General features: G+C 37.7%; 1 protein-coding gene across 3 annotated transcripts in view; it reads right to left on the reverse strand.

The window, feature by feature from the left end:
* The window catches only part of CCDC6 (coiled-coil domain containing 6), a 65,953-nt gene that overhangs the window by 11,094 nt on the left and 40,030 nt on the right, over positions 1-14,829 (reverse strand). For all 3 annotated transcript variants that reach the window (XM_077821569.1, XM_077821570.1, XM_077821571.1), the window contains exons 4-7: positions 9,629-9,732; positions 7,411-7,571; positions 4,363-4,519; positions 2,532-2,632 (exon numbers count right to left, since the gene is read on the reverse strand). In XM_077821569.1, the coding sequence (XP_077677695.1) occupies positions 2,532-2,632; positions 4,363-4,519; positions 7,411-7,571; positions 9,629-9,732 (523 nt within the window). The remainder of the gene's footprint in view (positions 1-2,531; positions 2,633-4,362; positions 4,520-7,410; positions 7,572-9,628; positions 9,733-14,829) is intronic.

The raw sequence follows: 14,829 nt of genomic DNA on the forward strand, positions 1-14,829 counted from the left end.
ACTTCCTCTGGTCCTGCACCAGAGAAATTCTCTCTCAGCTGGAGCTGGAGATTTTAAAGCTTCTGTACACCATTCTGGCCCCATTATCCAACATAAAAGAGAAGGAGTGAGAATCTCACTCATTAAGTGTGATGGATTAAGGTGCAAATCCATGAATTTATGGCATTAGATAGTTTCAAACTACTTTTCCACAAATTCAATTACATCATTTTCTAAAGGAATCACTCCAAGACATACAGATGTTTTATATGACCAGATATCTTTGGAGTTGGATACATTTGGTTTTGTGTCTTATTACAGTGCCTGTGACATGAAGTTCTCTCCACTGTTCGCTTCATCTCCCATTATATTATATTTCACACACTCTGAGTTGATTATGTCAGATTCCCCATCTCGTTAGTCCATTTAAAAATATGCTGCATATATTTTTCAGGTTTGAAGCTTTACAGTATTTTGGAATATTAGTTTAATTTACAAGATGGGAAGGACACTAGGATAAGTGAATCATCAAAATGATAGTCTGGAGTATTTCTACATAAAACATACTTTATTAAACCAGGTAGCTCCACTGGAACTAAACACCAGTTAAAGGATTTTAGTTTTGTTTTACAGTTAACTTTACCATTGTGTTGCAACATTCCCTGCTGCTGAGACACTCAAGGTCCCTTTGACAGGGGCAGTTAATAGATTTATCAGTAGTATCACAGTTCTGATGTGGGAATGATGCACCAGGAAAGCAAATCTGCACCACCACTCTAAGTTTAGGTGAAGGAATAGTCAGAGATCTACTGCTTCTGAGAGAGTCTATGACAAGTCTGTCAGGTGCAGCGAGTGCTGCTATAGCCAATATGACTATGGTAGAGCAGTAGAGCTGAGCTATGGGAGCAAGGGGGTTTTGCTGCCAGGCTAGGATAGGTCTTCAGAACAGCACCAAAAGGCACAGGTCAGAATAAGGAAAGTTCTGGTATGAGTAGCCTGGCCACTACCATTCCCTGGTGGCAGTAGCACCAGCATCCTCACCCACCAACAGTCCCTGGGTAGTAGCAACACATGACCATGTCATGTGCAAGAAACATGTCTGAGGCCGAGTGTTACACATAATAAAGTTCTTTGCTCCCACTCCCCAAACTCAGCCGTTACAAAAGATTGTAACTACATTCCACAATGAAAGACGTTAGATTATCATGAACATGTATGAACGCATGAAGCTGGTTGTTCCAACATAATTATGCTTCTTATGCTTTTCAGAATCATAATATATATCAAGTTATACACCAAGAAGTGAAACACCTACCATTTTCCTGGTAATGTGTTTGAAACCACTGAGATGCAAGAAATCTGGACCATTGAGAATCAGAAAACAAGCCCAAAAATCACATTGCATATTTCTAACTTGGTATCATGTCATTTGAATAAAGTTAGCTTTAATGTTTACTTATAATTTCACCAGTATGGAACAGAAGCGTTTGGAAACATTTTTAAAAAGTGGCATTAAACCCCAGAATTTAGACAAGTCCTATGTATTCTAGTAGACCTATATATTAATGTGTTTGTGTCCCATTTCACACTAATGCCCCATTGTGGATCAAATTCCTCTTACCCTAGTAACATTAATGGTCCCACTGAGCTCCATGGGTCAACTTGAGACTAGGCCATGCAGAATTTGTCTCATTATATACTAAAGAATTCTTGATCAACATGAAATAGCCATAACTTGCACCTTTCAGGACCCCTTATGCCCAAATATAAATGCTTTAAACAGAATATAAAATTAAGAGTAAATAATTATTAGTTTTTGGATTAAAATGTAAGAATCAAAGTATCTAAATTCAGTGGCAATTCATCCACTGTCCTCTGAAATTAAAGGAGAGGGTCTCAGCCAGAACAATATACAACTCAGAACATTTTTAATTAGCTTTTTTTTGGTTATAATTCTTGAATATCAGTATTAGAAAGATTAGAAATCCTAATTTCTTATACCAATTGTTTTGACTGGCAGAGATCTGTACATGTACATTCCTAATCAACTCTTATACTAGTCTATTAAAAGAGAAATGGAAAGAGATCTCATTTTGGGGAGAGCCAAACTTATTCAATATGTTCTAGATTAGTGAATCCCTCAAAGATGTTCTTGTTCAGAGTGCATTAGTAGCCTTATTAGTATATCCCCATAACTCCAGGAAGATACTAAAACTGCACAACCCGTAAGAGAATTTGTGTACTCACACTTTTAGAAAAATACAACTTCAGATGCTAACCACTTAATAATTGACCTTTAATGGACAATTATGGTGTAGTCTGGACATTCTAAAAAACATGCTGCATTATATCAAAATTTGTTCTAATCAAAATATGTAAAAATATTCAAGTACTTGAAAAAGTTTTAAGGCAAAATTACTTTTTCATTTGATTTACTTTTTTCCAGGTACGCTTTAATAGGCCATTTAAGCAAATATAATACTATGGCACATTTTTACGTGATGCATACAAAAGTTTACCAGAAACTGGTTTATATAGGATTATATATTTACCAGGTGATATAGGTCTGCTAGAACTTGGTGAAGGTGTATACGGGATTGGACTGGACACAGTGCGAGGTCTTAATCCTTGTGCAGACATCTCATTAAAATATCTAACAGAAGAAGGTAAAGAACAATTAGATTAATTTTTTCAAACCCCAATACGTTTTAAATGATTCTCCGCAGCATTAATCTCACATTCTAATATACACGTATCAGGTTAGCATAGAACCAGCCACTTTTGAATAGTTCGACGGTGCCTGGGTTAACATTAACTTTTCACTTCTGAAGACTTGAGTTCAAATACTGGCTTAATTTGCAACTGAAACTGGCCTCATCCAAGTCAGGGACCTTGTCTTGTCTATGCATTACCATCAGTGGTGCAATAAAGTGTTTTAGAGGAGAATGTAAATTTAGTCAACATTTTTGCATGTACCCTTTTCAGATTTTTGTTACTATGAGTACTAAAATTAGTGAGCACTTAATTAAGCAAAAGTTTAACTTTGAAATATTATATGCTTTTTGGCCAAACAATGGACAAAGAACTGCTAATCTAAATTTGGATATTGACCAACTAGAAGTGCTACAGTATTTAATCTTTTCCATATAAAAATCACATCTAAGCTGAAACGGTATGCCACTTTTCTATTTAAACTGAGATATTAACCCATAAAACAGGGATAATGGAAAAGTAGATGCAAACAATTACAGACATTACTGAAGTGTATGTTTAATTTAGGTTGTCTTTTAGAAAAAGCTAATTGAATCACAACGGTGATACACTTCGTGCTACTGCTAGATGTTGCTTGCTGAATCTGCCAGGAAAAACACAAATGCAAATATTGCCTTTAATCTTCTAATCTAGTCTTTGAAACAAAGTATCTAATGTTTTGTTTTATTATAAGTTATGTGAAAGCTCAGGTTAGTTATTTTTAATACCAGAATATACAAACTCCCTAAGAAGAACTTCTTTCAGGATTAGTAGAATTCCAATTTATAAATGACCCTATTTCAGGTGCCCTCATACAGCTAGTATAATGTGAAACAGTGCAATAAAACTATATCAATACTGGCATAAGGTAGAGCCCAGGAAGAAACCGAAGTATTAGCCTTTGAAGGAAAGATGTTTTAGGACAAGCTTTAAGGTTCTCCCATGACATTATGATGCAAGACTGCAGTAAGATATCAACTGTTTCTATTTAAGACACAAAAACCAGCCACCTGTAATGTCCATGCAAGTCATGCAACTTTTTTTTTTTTAATAGGAAAAACCCCCCAGGATCTTGTAATTCTGGTACTATGCCCAGTACAGCAAGAACATCTCAATTAAGAGTTCTCAGGGTGCCTAATCCCAATTTTGGTATCTAATGTTGCATATATGGTCCTCTTGGGACTGGCAGAACACTAGAACTTGCAACATTATACATCTTACAAATTACAATTTGCATAGGTTAAGAGTGCTGTAGGCTGCTCGACTCAGGAAAACCCTTCATTTGTGAATTTATGTCCAGAACAAAGTTACCACGTAATTAATCTGTCTCTCAAGTTTACATATTTATATTATTTAAATCTATATGCATATGTTGGTTGTAAAAGCTCTCCCCAATCTTCAAGTATAACTATTCTCCAGCTCACGGTAAACCTAAACCAGCCCTGCAAGAATTAAATCACACTCCTAAAAAGGATATGCTTAGAATATATTCTGTTGAAATTCTTTGCATTATTGTAGATGAGCTCACTTTCAGAGTTGATAGGTAGAAATATCAATATAAGAGGTTGGGTGTTGTTATTTTAGTATTTATACATACAGAGGACACAGATCTTAATGTTTGAGACCACAAACCTTTCGTCATCCATTTCTAAGCTGGATTCACTTTCTGACAGTTGTCTGCATAGAGCTTCTCTTCGCTCCATCTCCCTCTGCAGTTTTCTTTGGAGCCTTAAATTCTCTTCTCTCATATGACGTTCCTCCTCTAAATATTGTGCCATCTTCTCTGAATCTGAAATTCCAAATTTGATAGCTCTTGATTAAACTCAGTTTAATGTATATGCAAGTATTTTGAATGTAACTTTCTTTACCCAAACATTTCAAATATTGCAAGAGAGGATGGCTCAGGCAACTGGTAATTCAATAGTCTTTCATCTCTAAATCACTACTTCAAAGTCTGTTTTAAAGTTGGTAGTGATCAAAATTAGTTACTAACTGATGGCTACTTGGTGAACTATGAAATTAAGCTTGCTTGGTCCTTTTACCCTCCCTCCCCCTTTTTTTTTCTCTTAACTGAACAGATCTGAAAAATACTGAAAGCTTAAAAATATCATTAACCAAATCAGACCTGTAGGAAGAAACATGAACAGAGATTTGCCCTACTGTAAAATTGAAATTTCATATTTATATGGACTTACATTCTACAAATGGAAGGATCTAAAATTTCAGAGCAAGGCTTATTTTCTTTTCAAATATTTTATCAATTTTTAAGATTTACTATATTCATTTTAATGTTTAGTTTAAAATTAGGATATTCAAAATTTGTAGAATACAGTGTACACTGATCAATCAAATATAATGACAGAAATAAGTGTAAAGGGTTTCCTTCTCTAAAAACCACTGCAAATTACTACTCCCCAAGATGATTTTCCTTAGAATTATAGAACAGGTGGAAGAGAAAGATCAGTACACAGCCATACTCTGGAGAAAACAAACATTTAAACAACTTTTATTAAACGGCTGTTTCATGACTATTCCCCAGCATGCCTTCAATTAAAGAGATTTAATCCTGGAGATTAACCAGCAGGGTGTCCGTCAATATTAAACGTCACCAAGTGAGTTAGTCTTTACTTCAAATAGCTGCATTTAAGTAAGTGGGCATTTAAGTTTGTGTTTTTAAACTAAGTCAGCTAATGTTAGTTAAGTGTGCTAGCATCACTGATTATCTTCAATGATTGAATAAAAATGATCAAAGCTAAGTGTAAGATAGACTATAAAATATTTTGGGATGCTCTATTTTAGTAAAAAGGAACATATGACAAAGACTTCCACTTTCTGGGTATGATACATCATATTTTGAATTGCCCCTTAATTTTAAGAGGTGACCAGGTTTACGGTGCACATCTTGATTCTGAAAATATCTGGATTTTTTGGCATTCATAATGATTACTTATATTTAAGGCTCCTGAGCAGCTCGGGCAGCTCCTGGGCCAGGCATACCGGTTGCTACTGGTGCAGTCTCGGGCCTCCCCACCCTCCAGCAGCAGGAGTTTGGGTGTAGGGGCCTCAGGGCTGGGGATTAGGGTAAGGGATGGTGTTTACCAGGGGGGCACTCCCTGCTGCCTCCACCCACAGGCACTGCCCCCGCAGCTCCCATTGGCCGCAGTTCCCAACTCCATGAGGAGGAGCTTCAAACAATAGGCTCCCTCTTAATCCTGGGTCTAAAGCTCCTGCAAATTGAGCACTTGTCTGTCTGATGACCTTCTCCCAGGCACTAAAGATAAGCAGTGTGCGGATCGCCTCTGGGGACAGGTTTCCCACACCTCTTGCATGATTTAAACCCCTGTGACTGAGGCATCCACTGGTGTCTGGGGAAAACTAGAGGAGGGCGGGACCCCGCAAAGCAAGCTTAGCTTACTATGAAACTACAAACTACTGTAACTACAACTCTATGAAGCTATTTACAAGAAAGAAAAGGGAACCACTAGGTAGGCATTTGCGAATGCAAGAGACTGAGCTGCTCCAACGACTGTCACTGGCAGTCAGAAGGAGCTGAGCAAGTGGCGGATCGGCAGGGACCTATATACACAGCCATGAAGGCACCACTCCAGGGGGCTCCACAGCCGACCCAACAGGTACCGCTAGGGAAAAAACCTTCTGACGATCATGCACACGATGTGCGCACACCTGTCGGAATGGACATGAGCAATCACTCGAATAAGAACGTAGGTGTTTTTGAAAATTTTACTGTAAATCAAAGATACAATAAGGAAAGAAACAGCAAAATAATGAAGAGTGCTTCAAGTTTAAATTAATCACCCTAGCATTTGCACATGAAGTATTCAGTATTAAAGGCCTTGTTTTCACTGTGAAGTTCTGTAAGTGAAGGCTATATTGGAGAGTTTGGCAAGACTAACACTCCTTATCTTCTTTATGTGGCATGCACGACTAATATCCCAAACCTGTACACAAAGCCTCTGTCCAAGAGCACTCGTCTGTCTGTAAAGAAGGCCATTATCTCTGCAAAACGTTATTGCTCCAAAAACTGCGTAGCAATACTCCAGTTAGTCTGCCAAGACTAGCATACGGTAGGAGGGAGATGACTGTCAATCCAATTCCCAAAAGAAATTATATACCAACTGAGAGACTGTGCGCCTTACTCTAGCTACTAGAGTCAACATCTTACACAAAGTTGTTAGCACTGATCAACTTAAAAATGAGAACTTCGTAAGATTTATAATGGAGGGACGAAGTTAAAATGTTGTATTCTGTAGACCACAGGAAGGTACAGGTAACACCTTCCCCTTCAGAGCTTATGCTCCAGCATGGTTTCGGAGCAGCTGTGTTGCTGGAATTCCTATCTTTCAAATGAAATGCAAAGTAGAGGACTGACTATTCGTAGTACAAGATCAAACAACATTTTTCACAACAGTAAAGGATTTAATCACAATGGCCTAGTCAAACTTCAATCTGAATATTAAGTTTTGTCATCTACCTTTAAATTTTAAATGGATGAGAACAGAAAGTGAAGAGTATCTTCTCTGCTCTCAAGGTTGGTGCAGTTCAAACAGCTAATAAATTTCAGCAACAACTAAAATAAAAAATATGTAGAAATTCCTTTAGGTGCATTTCAGTAAATTGTTAGCTACAGACTCCATTTATAGCCAAAGAAAGTTTACTTACGTTGTAACTGTGCAGCTCTTAGTTGTTTCTTTAACCTCTCTACTTCATTCTTTAAAAATCTGATATGTCGCATCATATTTTCTGGGGAATCTATTTCCATTGATATGTCTCGGGGTGATGGTGGAGCAGAGACTGGCTGGTCTAACTTCTCCTGCAAAATTCTGAATTAAAAATAATCTAGCTGTTAATTGTATTTCTGAAAGATAAGATCCATATACTTAGAAATAGTAACATTGTAATAGGTGTACCCACTTGCTCCAATTATGTTTTAATAGTATGCTTAAGTTTTATTAATGAATGTAAAGTTTATTTTGTCAAATGCCACCTGTTCGCTCTTTTGAAATTTAAGTGTTCAGATGCTGGTACTGTCAAAGTGTTTCTAATAGTAAATGCATACTATTTTGAAAATGAATAGTTTTTGTAAACCTCAGTGAAATAGCTTCATGAAAGCCTCAATTATACCCACTGTATACCCAAATTTCAAGAAGTATTTCATTTAAGTAACTGTCAAAATAGAGTTAAAAGGGAAACTGAATTTACAGGGGCAGAAACAAGATATAAAACATTTATAGCCTTGTTCCATTATTAATTTTATGTACTACACATTTAACTACTTTGGATTTATATTAATCCCCTCCTAATTCTCTTAAGTAACTTCTCAGCAAATTCAAGGCCAACTCTTGTGGTACATTTATATTTGTGCTATTTGATAAAGAACTCTTTCCTCAAAGATAAGATATCAGAGCACAGCAACATTCATAAAGTGTACATTAACACTTTTTCCCGGCACTATTGATCTACTGAATATATGCATTCACAGACTGTTTGTTGGAGAAAAGTAAACTAGACACAGCTTCCAAAATAGGTATTCTATTTAGTATCCCTGCACAGAAAAGTATTTCACATCATATTTCTATAGCTAGGGTTTCAAATTACAGGAAGCCTAAATTTAAATACCTGGAATCTGTCTTAATTATTAGGGTTTCAGGCACAATATGCTTTTCGTATAAAGTGAGCTCTGCAATAGAATGATGTGCTACATAAAGGTTCTTGAAGTCAAGGTAGAGAGGAATCTGCCAGCATGAAAATATGAAATTGTTCTCTATTAGACACATACTGGGCAAAGTCAAACAGGAAACTATGCAGCTGAAGCTGAACACAGGGATAAGACAGCATAAGCCCTAGATAGGGGCCCATTCTTCACAGAGCTTTTGACACTGGTATGAGAGATATGGTTTTTTAGAGCATTTCGCATTAAGCGGGCTACCATTCAAGACAGAACTATAAGGACAAATGTAAACTACTTTCAATGGTATTTTTAAACCCTGGGCTTACTCATTACTACTTGTATTGCAGAACTTCCCAGAGGCCCAATCAATAATCAAAGGCCTCATTGAGGTGGATGCTGTACAGCTGTGTAACAGAAGAGTCCCTGGCCCTAAGAGCTTATAAACTTATGCCCTTTTTTGATTTTCTATGATGTATTATGAGGGTCTAAAAGATTTTTTGAATTTTTTTTTAATCATGAATATATCAGGAATGTCAAACCTGAGTGTCCCTACTTTTGCTGAAGAACCTCTGAGAGGTCTCAAGAATATTAAATGTGAGCTGTAACACCCTTACAGCAGGGAAAGATTGTATAACATTATTTTAAGAGAGCCTATGGTTAAAGATTCGTCACTGAAATTAAAAAGCTGTTAAAAGACAAAACAAAGTTTAAAAAAATGCTGAAAAATATCTTCTCCCAAATTACTCAGTTCTCTCTTCATTCTTGTGATATCACAATTTTACTCGTCCTTAAGTCAGTCTTCCAGGCTACAAGGGACCTGACTTTCTTATGGGATAAACAAGCAGAAAAGAAAACACAAAACACTTTCAAGACTTCTTTATACAAGATAAAGCAGCAAAGAAAGGGTACAAGCCCAGTTGTTTTCTTTGCAGGTCACCTTTTAAAATAGCATTAAAATCAGCCTATCAGCAAATAGTAAGAGAGCAAGTTTGCAAGTTCCTCCCTGGTTTCCCAGTTCCCTTGTTTCTTGTACTACTACTTTTTAGGAAATTTAAGCAGCCAAGTATGTGATACATTGTCTCTTGTAAACAAGTAACTTTTGAAATGTTGTAACTTCTATGCCTTTGGCAGATCAAACAAGCCTGTTGCGACTGAAAAATGAAGTATTAAATGGTGTATCTATAATAATGAACACATGACAAGACAAACCGTTTCTCTGCTTCAAGTTTATCCATCCTCTTCCAGAGACGATTCACTAGTGCTTCTTGTTCTTGTTCCAATGTATTTTCAAGGTCAATCTTCTCTCGTCTTAGCTGAGGAAGAAAATTGTTCGGTGAAAAAGATGGGAATTGACTTTACTGTGTAAGATTTTTATTCTGGAAAGTTTAATATTCAGCCTATTGCTAAATGTGGGGGGAAAAACTGTAGATTCATTAAAACAAATAGTGAATAGCGTCAAAGTAAATGGAGATCATGGAACCACATCAATACAGGTATGTAAACTGCCTTAAGTGTGCATTGCCTTTTCTCCCTACAGGGACCCCTTCTTCACAGAACCTCTCATTCCCAAGTTTGGGTTGCTTTGTCTTTTCCCATACCACAGAAAGGCAATGTGGCCAGCAAGTGAAAGGATAGGTCCTAGCAGAGACACCACTCATTGCATATGTCACAGTAATTTTAATTGACAATGTATTCACTGCTTACACATCTACTTTATATATAATTATTTTTATGGGTAATTTTAAAAAATAATTTAAAGTGGAGAATTAAACAACAAAAGTTGACACTACAGAGGTTTATGTTTGCTTGACATGACAGGAAAGTTGTGTGCGTCACAGGTAAACGCAGAGAGCAATGAAGAAAAGTGGTTTCTCTGTTTTTAGATAACTGTTATAGAACCAAATTCTAATGCCAGCAGAAACTAGGGTACATAGAGTTTCTCAGTTATCAAATGGCTATTAAAAGACTAGTAACCATTATTGATTCAAGTATGAGCTACCAGAAAATAGGAAAAATCCAGCACATCAAAATATCCCAAAAGAAGCTGGACAGTAGTCAGTTCTGGATGAGAATGCATTGCAAGTTCAACAGGCACAGTTGTAACTGTGAAGACATCGAAGTTCAGTAGCTCTGAAGAGAAAAGTAACAGTAATGAAATGTACTTAGACTTTAATACTTTGTCCTTCTATACCACTTTCCATCTGTTGATCTCAAACCAACCAGATACAGTGGAGTCGGATCTTACGTGGGGATTAGGTTCTAAAGTCAGCACGTAAGGCGAAAATCACGTATAGTCAAATTACCCTTGAAAATCCCTTAAATCGCCCATAAAATACAGTATACTGTACATGGTTTTGTGTATACATTCCTGTACAGTAACATGTATAAATGTATGTCTACAGTAATGTACAGTATATAATAAAGAGTATATATGCAAAATATAATTTTACAGTACTGTATTTTTAATTACAGAGGGGTAATTACAGGAGTCATCACTGCTTGATGTCGATCCAGGTGACGGAGAGCTTGGGTGATGGAGAGCTAATTGTAGACGAAGTGGTTGGCTCTGGTTCAGCTTGAGAAGTTGATTGCATAGGCTCATCTGCTGCTGGTTGTTTTTCCTTGAAAAACACGGTGATCAGCAACTGTCGCTGTTGTCTCTTGAGCTGCTCAAACATTTCTTGATATGGTCTCAAATTGTCCGTAATACTACTTGTGATTTTGAGGCTTCATTCCACAGAGGGATCGTATTCAGAAATTAAATCATTCCAGTATTTCGCTCCTTGGAACACTTCAGCAAATTTATGAAGATTCCAACTTGCTGGCTCTTCCTGTTTGTCATCATCATCTTCGTCTTCTGTAGATGATTTTATCAGTTCCTCTAAGTCTTCGTTAGTTAATGTTTCTCTATGGCTCTCAATTAATTCTTCAATTTCTTCCTCAAAGATGTCAACGAAGCCATCACCACCCACTTGCCTGGCCACCTGAACAATGCATTTCACTTCTTTGTCAATGGTTGGGAAATCCTTAAAATCATTCACACATTCTTTCCATAGTTTTCGCCCACATGCGTTGGCTGTTTCAGGCTTGATTGCATCCATTGCCTATTTAATATAAGTGATGCAATTGGCAATGTTGAAGGACTTCCAACTCTCCATCACATTAAGATTGGGATCAACATCCATAGTGCTATATATCCGTGAGAATGTAAACCTCGTGTACGTGTCCTTGAAACAGCAAATCACTCCTTGGTCAAGAGGCTGGAGGTGGTATTGGGGGGGAGAAAGACGACTTCAACGTCGTTATACGCAAACCGGAGTGCCACAGGGTGGCCAGGAGCATTGTCTACGATCAGCAACACTTTAAAGTCAAGTCTTTTCTCTTCAATGTACCGCTTGACCTCCAGAATGAAACACTTGTGGAAACAATCCAGAAATAATGCTGCCATCACCCAAGCCTTTTTATTTGATTGCCAGATGGCAGGCAGCAGATTTTTGTTCTTTCCTTTTAGGGCACAGAGATTTGCAGCCCTGTAGAGCAAGCCAGGCTTTATTAAATGCCCAGCCGCATTGCCACAAAACAACACAGTCACACAGTCTTTAGCTGCTTTGAAGCCAGGGGCTTGTCTTTCTGATTTTGAACTGTAAGTGCAGTTGGGCATATTTTTTTTCTTTTTCCCCAGAAGAGCCCAGTCTCGTCAGCATTAAAAACTTGTTCCGGAAGATAGCTCTTTTCTTCTATGATTTTCTTTAATTGTTCGGGGTAGGCTTTTGTCGCCTCTTCATTGCAGATGCAGCTTCACCAGTCGTCTGCATGTTTTTGAGGTTGAAGCAGTTCCTAAAACTGTTAAGCCAACCTTGGCTGGCTTTGAATTCCTTCTCATCAGAAGGCTATCCTCCTTCAGCGGGAGGTTTGAACAGCACATAGAGGCTAAGAGCCTTTTCTTGCAATGTGTTGCCATTGATAGGCACACATTTACGGTTCATGTCTTCCAGCCATAAGTTTAATGCCTTTTCAGTCTTCACTAAAGTCTTATCACGCACCTGGCTTGTCACCTTAGCAGTTTTTGGAGCACTTGATGCCACGGCTTGATGAATTTCTCTCTCTCAAATCTTGATGGCACGGATGCTAGATTCGCTGTGGCCATATTTACGCGCCATGTTGGAGACCAATACCGTCTCTCAATAAGTTCAGCACAGCCAGTTTTTCCTACAGCATTGGAACAGATCACTGTTTCTTCAGTTGAGCACCAGATGAAGTAGTTGGCTTGTGTTTAGGGGCATGTTGTACTGAAATTTCATGTTGTATGAAAAATATGTACAGTATCTTTAAACACTAGAATCACACTCAGTGCGAGATGCTCACACTATGAGAGGCATGCAGGAACTGAGACCGACAGAGGGAACAGCAGATTCACTTCTCTCATCTCACGCTCACTCCGGGGCATACACTCATTGAGTGGAATGGTGGGCGGAATCGCCCGCACTATTTACAGATATCTTGCTATTTTTCTTTTTTTTTTTTTTTTGTCGAGCGTGTATAGTTGAATTTGCATAAATTAAATGCGTGTATGATGTGACTCACCTGTACTGACACCACACCTGATGTGGAAATAAATTTTCTCATTTTACAAATGGGAAAACTGAGGAACAGAGATTATGATTTGCTCACAGCCATTCTGCATATTTATGGCTGAGTCAGAAATTGAATCCAAATCTCTTGAATCTCAGACCTGTGCTTTAGCCCTTACATACAGTGCACCCTTCCTCTAAGACAAGTGAATTGTCATTATTAATAAATTAATTCAGATACCAAAGCAAAATTAGATATTGAAGTGCTTCATGAAATAGTTTACCTTCCAAATACAAGTTTTTTCATCAAAGCTGAGTACAAAATTTGTTACTGCTAATGAAAAGACTATTGTATTCAAATCATGACTTTTTTAAAAATGAAAATAAATATCTCTGTCATCAGTTAAAGAACATAAAAAAACTGAAGGAAGAACTAATAAGCCTTTCCTTTGTATTTCTGTGACAGAATCTTTAATACAGACAGTTATTTTTTAATTTTAAAAAGTGCTTTTGAATTGAGATTCTAGATTAATAGTTAAGGAAATTTATACTTAATACAACCAAAAGTCAAGTCCAGAAACAGTATGTTGCAGTAAACATTCAAGGCATTAGAATGTGGATCCTGACTCTAGCAAAAGCTGAAGATATACACTGAAAGTGTTTAGCACACTGCTCTTTAGCCAATTCATCTCTCCAGTGCTTGGAAGAATACAGGACATTCTGAGAATTCACTCCTCCCTACCCCCAAAATTACCACCATACACATTGTTACTACACCATGAAGGGAAGTTTAGATCGGACATTAGGAAAACTTCCTAACTGTCAGGGTGGTTAAGCACTGGAATAAATTGCCTAGGGAGATTGTCTAACCTGATCTTAAAAATCTCCAATAATGGAGATTCAACCAACACCTGTCAGGGGTGGTCTAGATAATACTTACTTCTGCCATGAGTACAGGGTAGCGGACCAGATGACCTTTCGAGGTGCTTTCCAATCCTATGATTCTATGATCACCTGATGATAGGGGGTGACTACAGATCAGCTGTTGCAGTACAGTGGTCTCTGCATCACTTAATTCATACAATTCAGATTACATTAATCATATCTGAACTCTTCTTTTAATTGCTTTTACATTTCAGGTACAGCCTAGCACAACTGAAAAAACCTTATGTGAGGAAAACAAAGTAATATAAATTTTCTTCAGTCAATCAACAATTATCAACAAACTCAGATTCCATCAGACACTAAAAATAAATGAGCCTTGCATCATGCCCTGAAGGTCAAGAGACAGGCTCTGATGGACTCCCAAGTGAAGTGAACTCCAGAAGCAAGGGTCCTCAGCCATGGAGGTTCCACTGCCACGAGTGCACCTGCAGCAGCACAAAGTGTTCAAATACAGGTACGGAAAGCAAATATCTCCTTATAGACCTTAAATGCTGGAATGGGACGTACATAAGAACAGCCATATTGCTCCATCTAGCCCAGCATCCTGTCTTCTGACACTGGCCAATGTCAGGTTCCCCACAGGGAATGAACAGAACAGGTAATCATCAAGTGGTCCATGCCCTGTTGCCCATTCCCAGCTTCTGGCAAACAGAGGCTCAGGACACCATCCCTGCCACCCTGGCTAATAGCCACTGATGGACCTGTCCTCCATGAACTTATCTAGTTCTTTTTTGAATCCTGTTATAGTCTTGGCCTTCACAAAATCCTCTCGCAAGAAGTTCCAAAGGTTGACTGTGCATTGTGTGAAAAAATACTTCCTTTTGTTTGTTTTAAACCTGCTGCCCATTAATTTAATTTGGTGACCTGTAGTTCTTGTGCTATGAGAAGGAGTAA

Source organism: Eretmochelys imbricata, chromosome 7, assembly GCF_965152235.1.
Source record: "Eretmochelys imbricata isolate rEreImb1 chromosome 7, rEreImb1.hap1, whole genome shotgun sequence".
NCBI classification, from domain to species: Eukaryota; Metazoa; Chordata; order Testudines; family Cheloniidae; genus Eretmochelys; species Eretmochelys imbricata.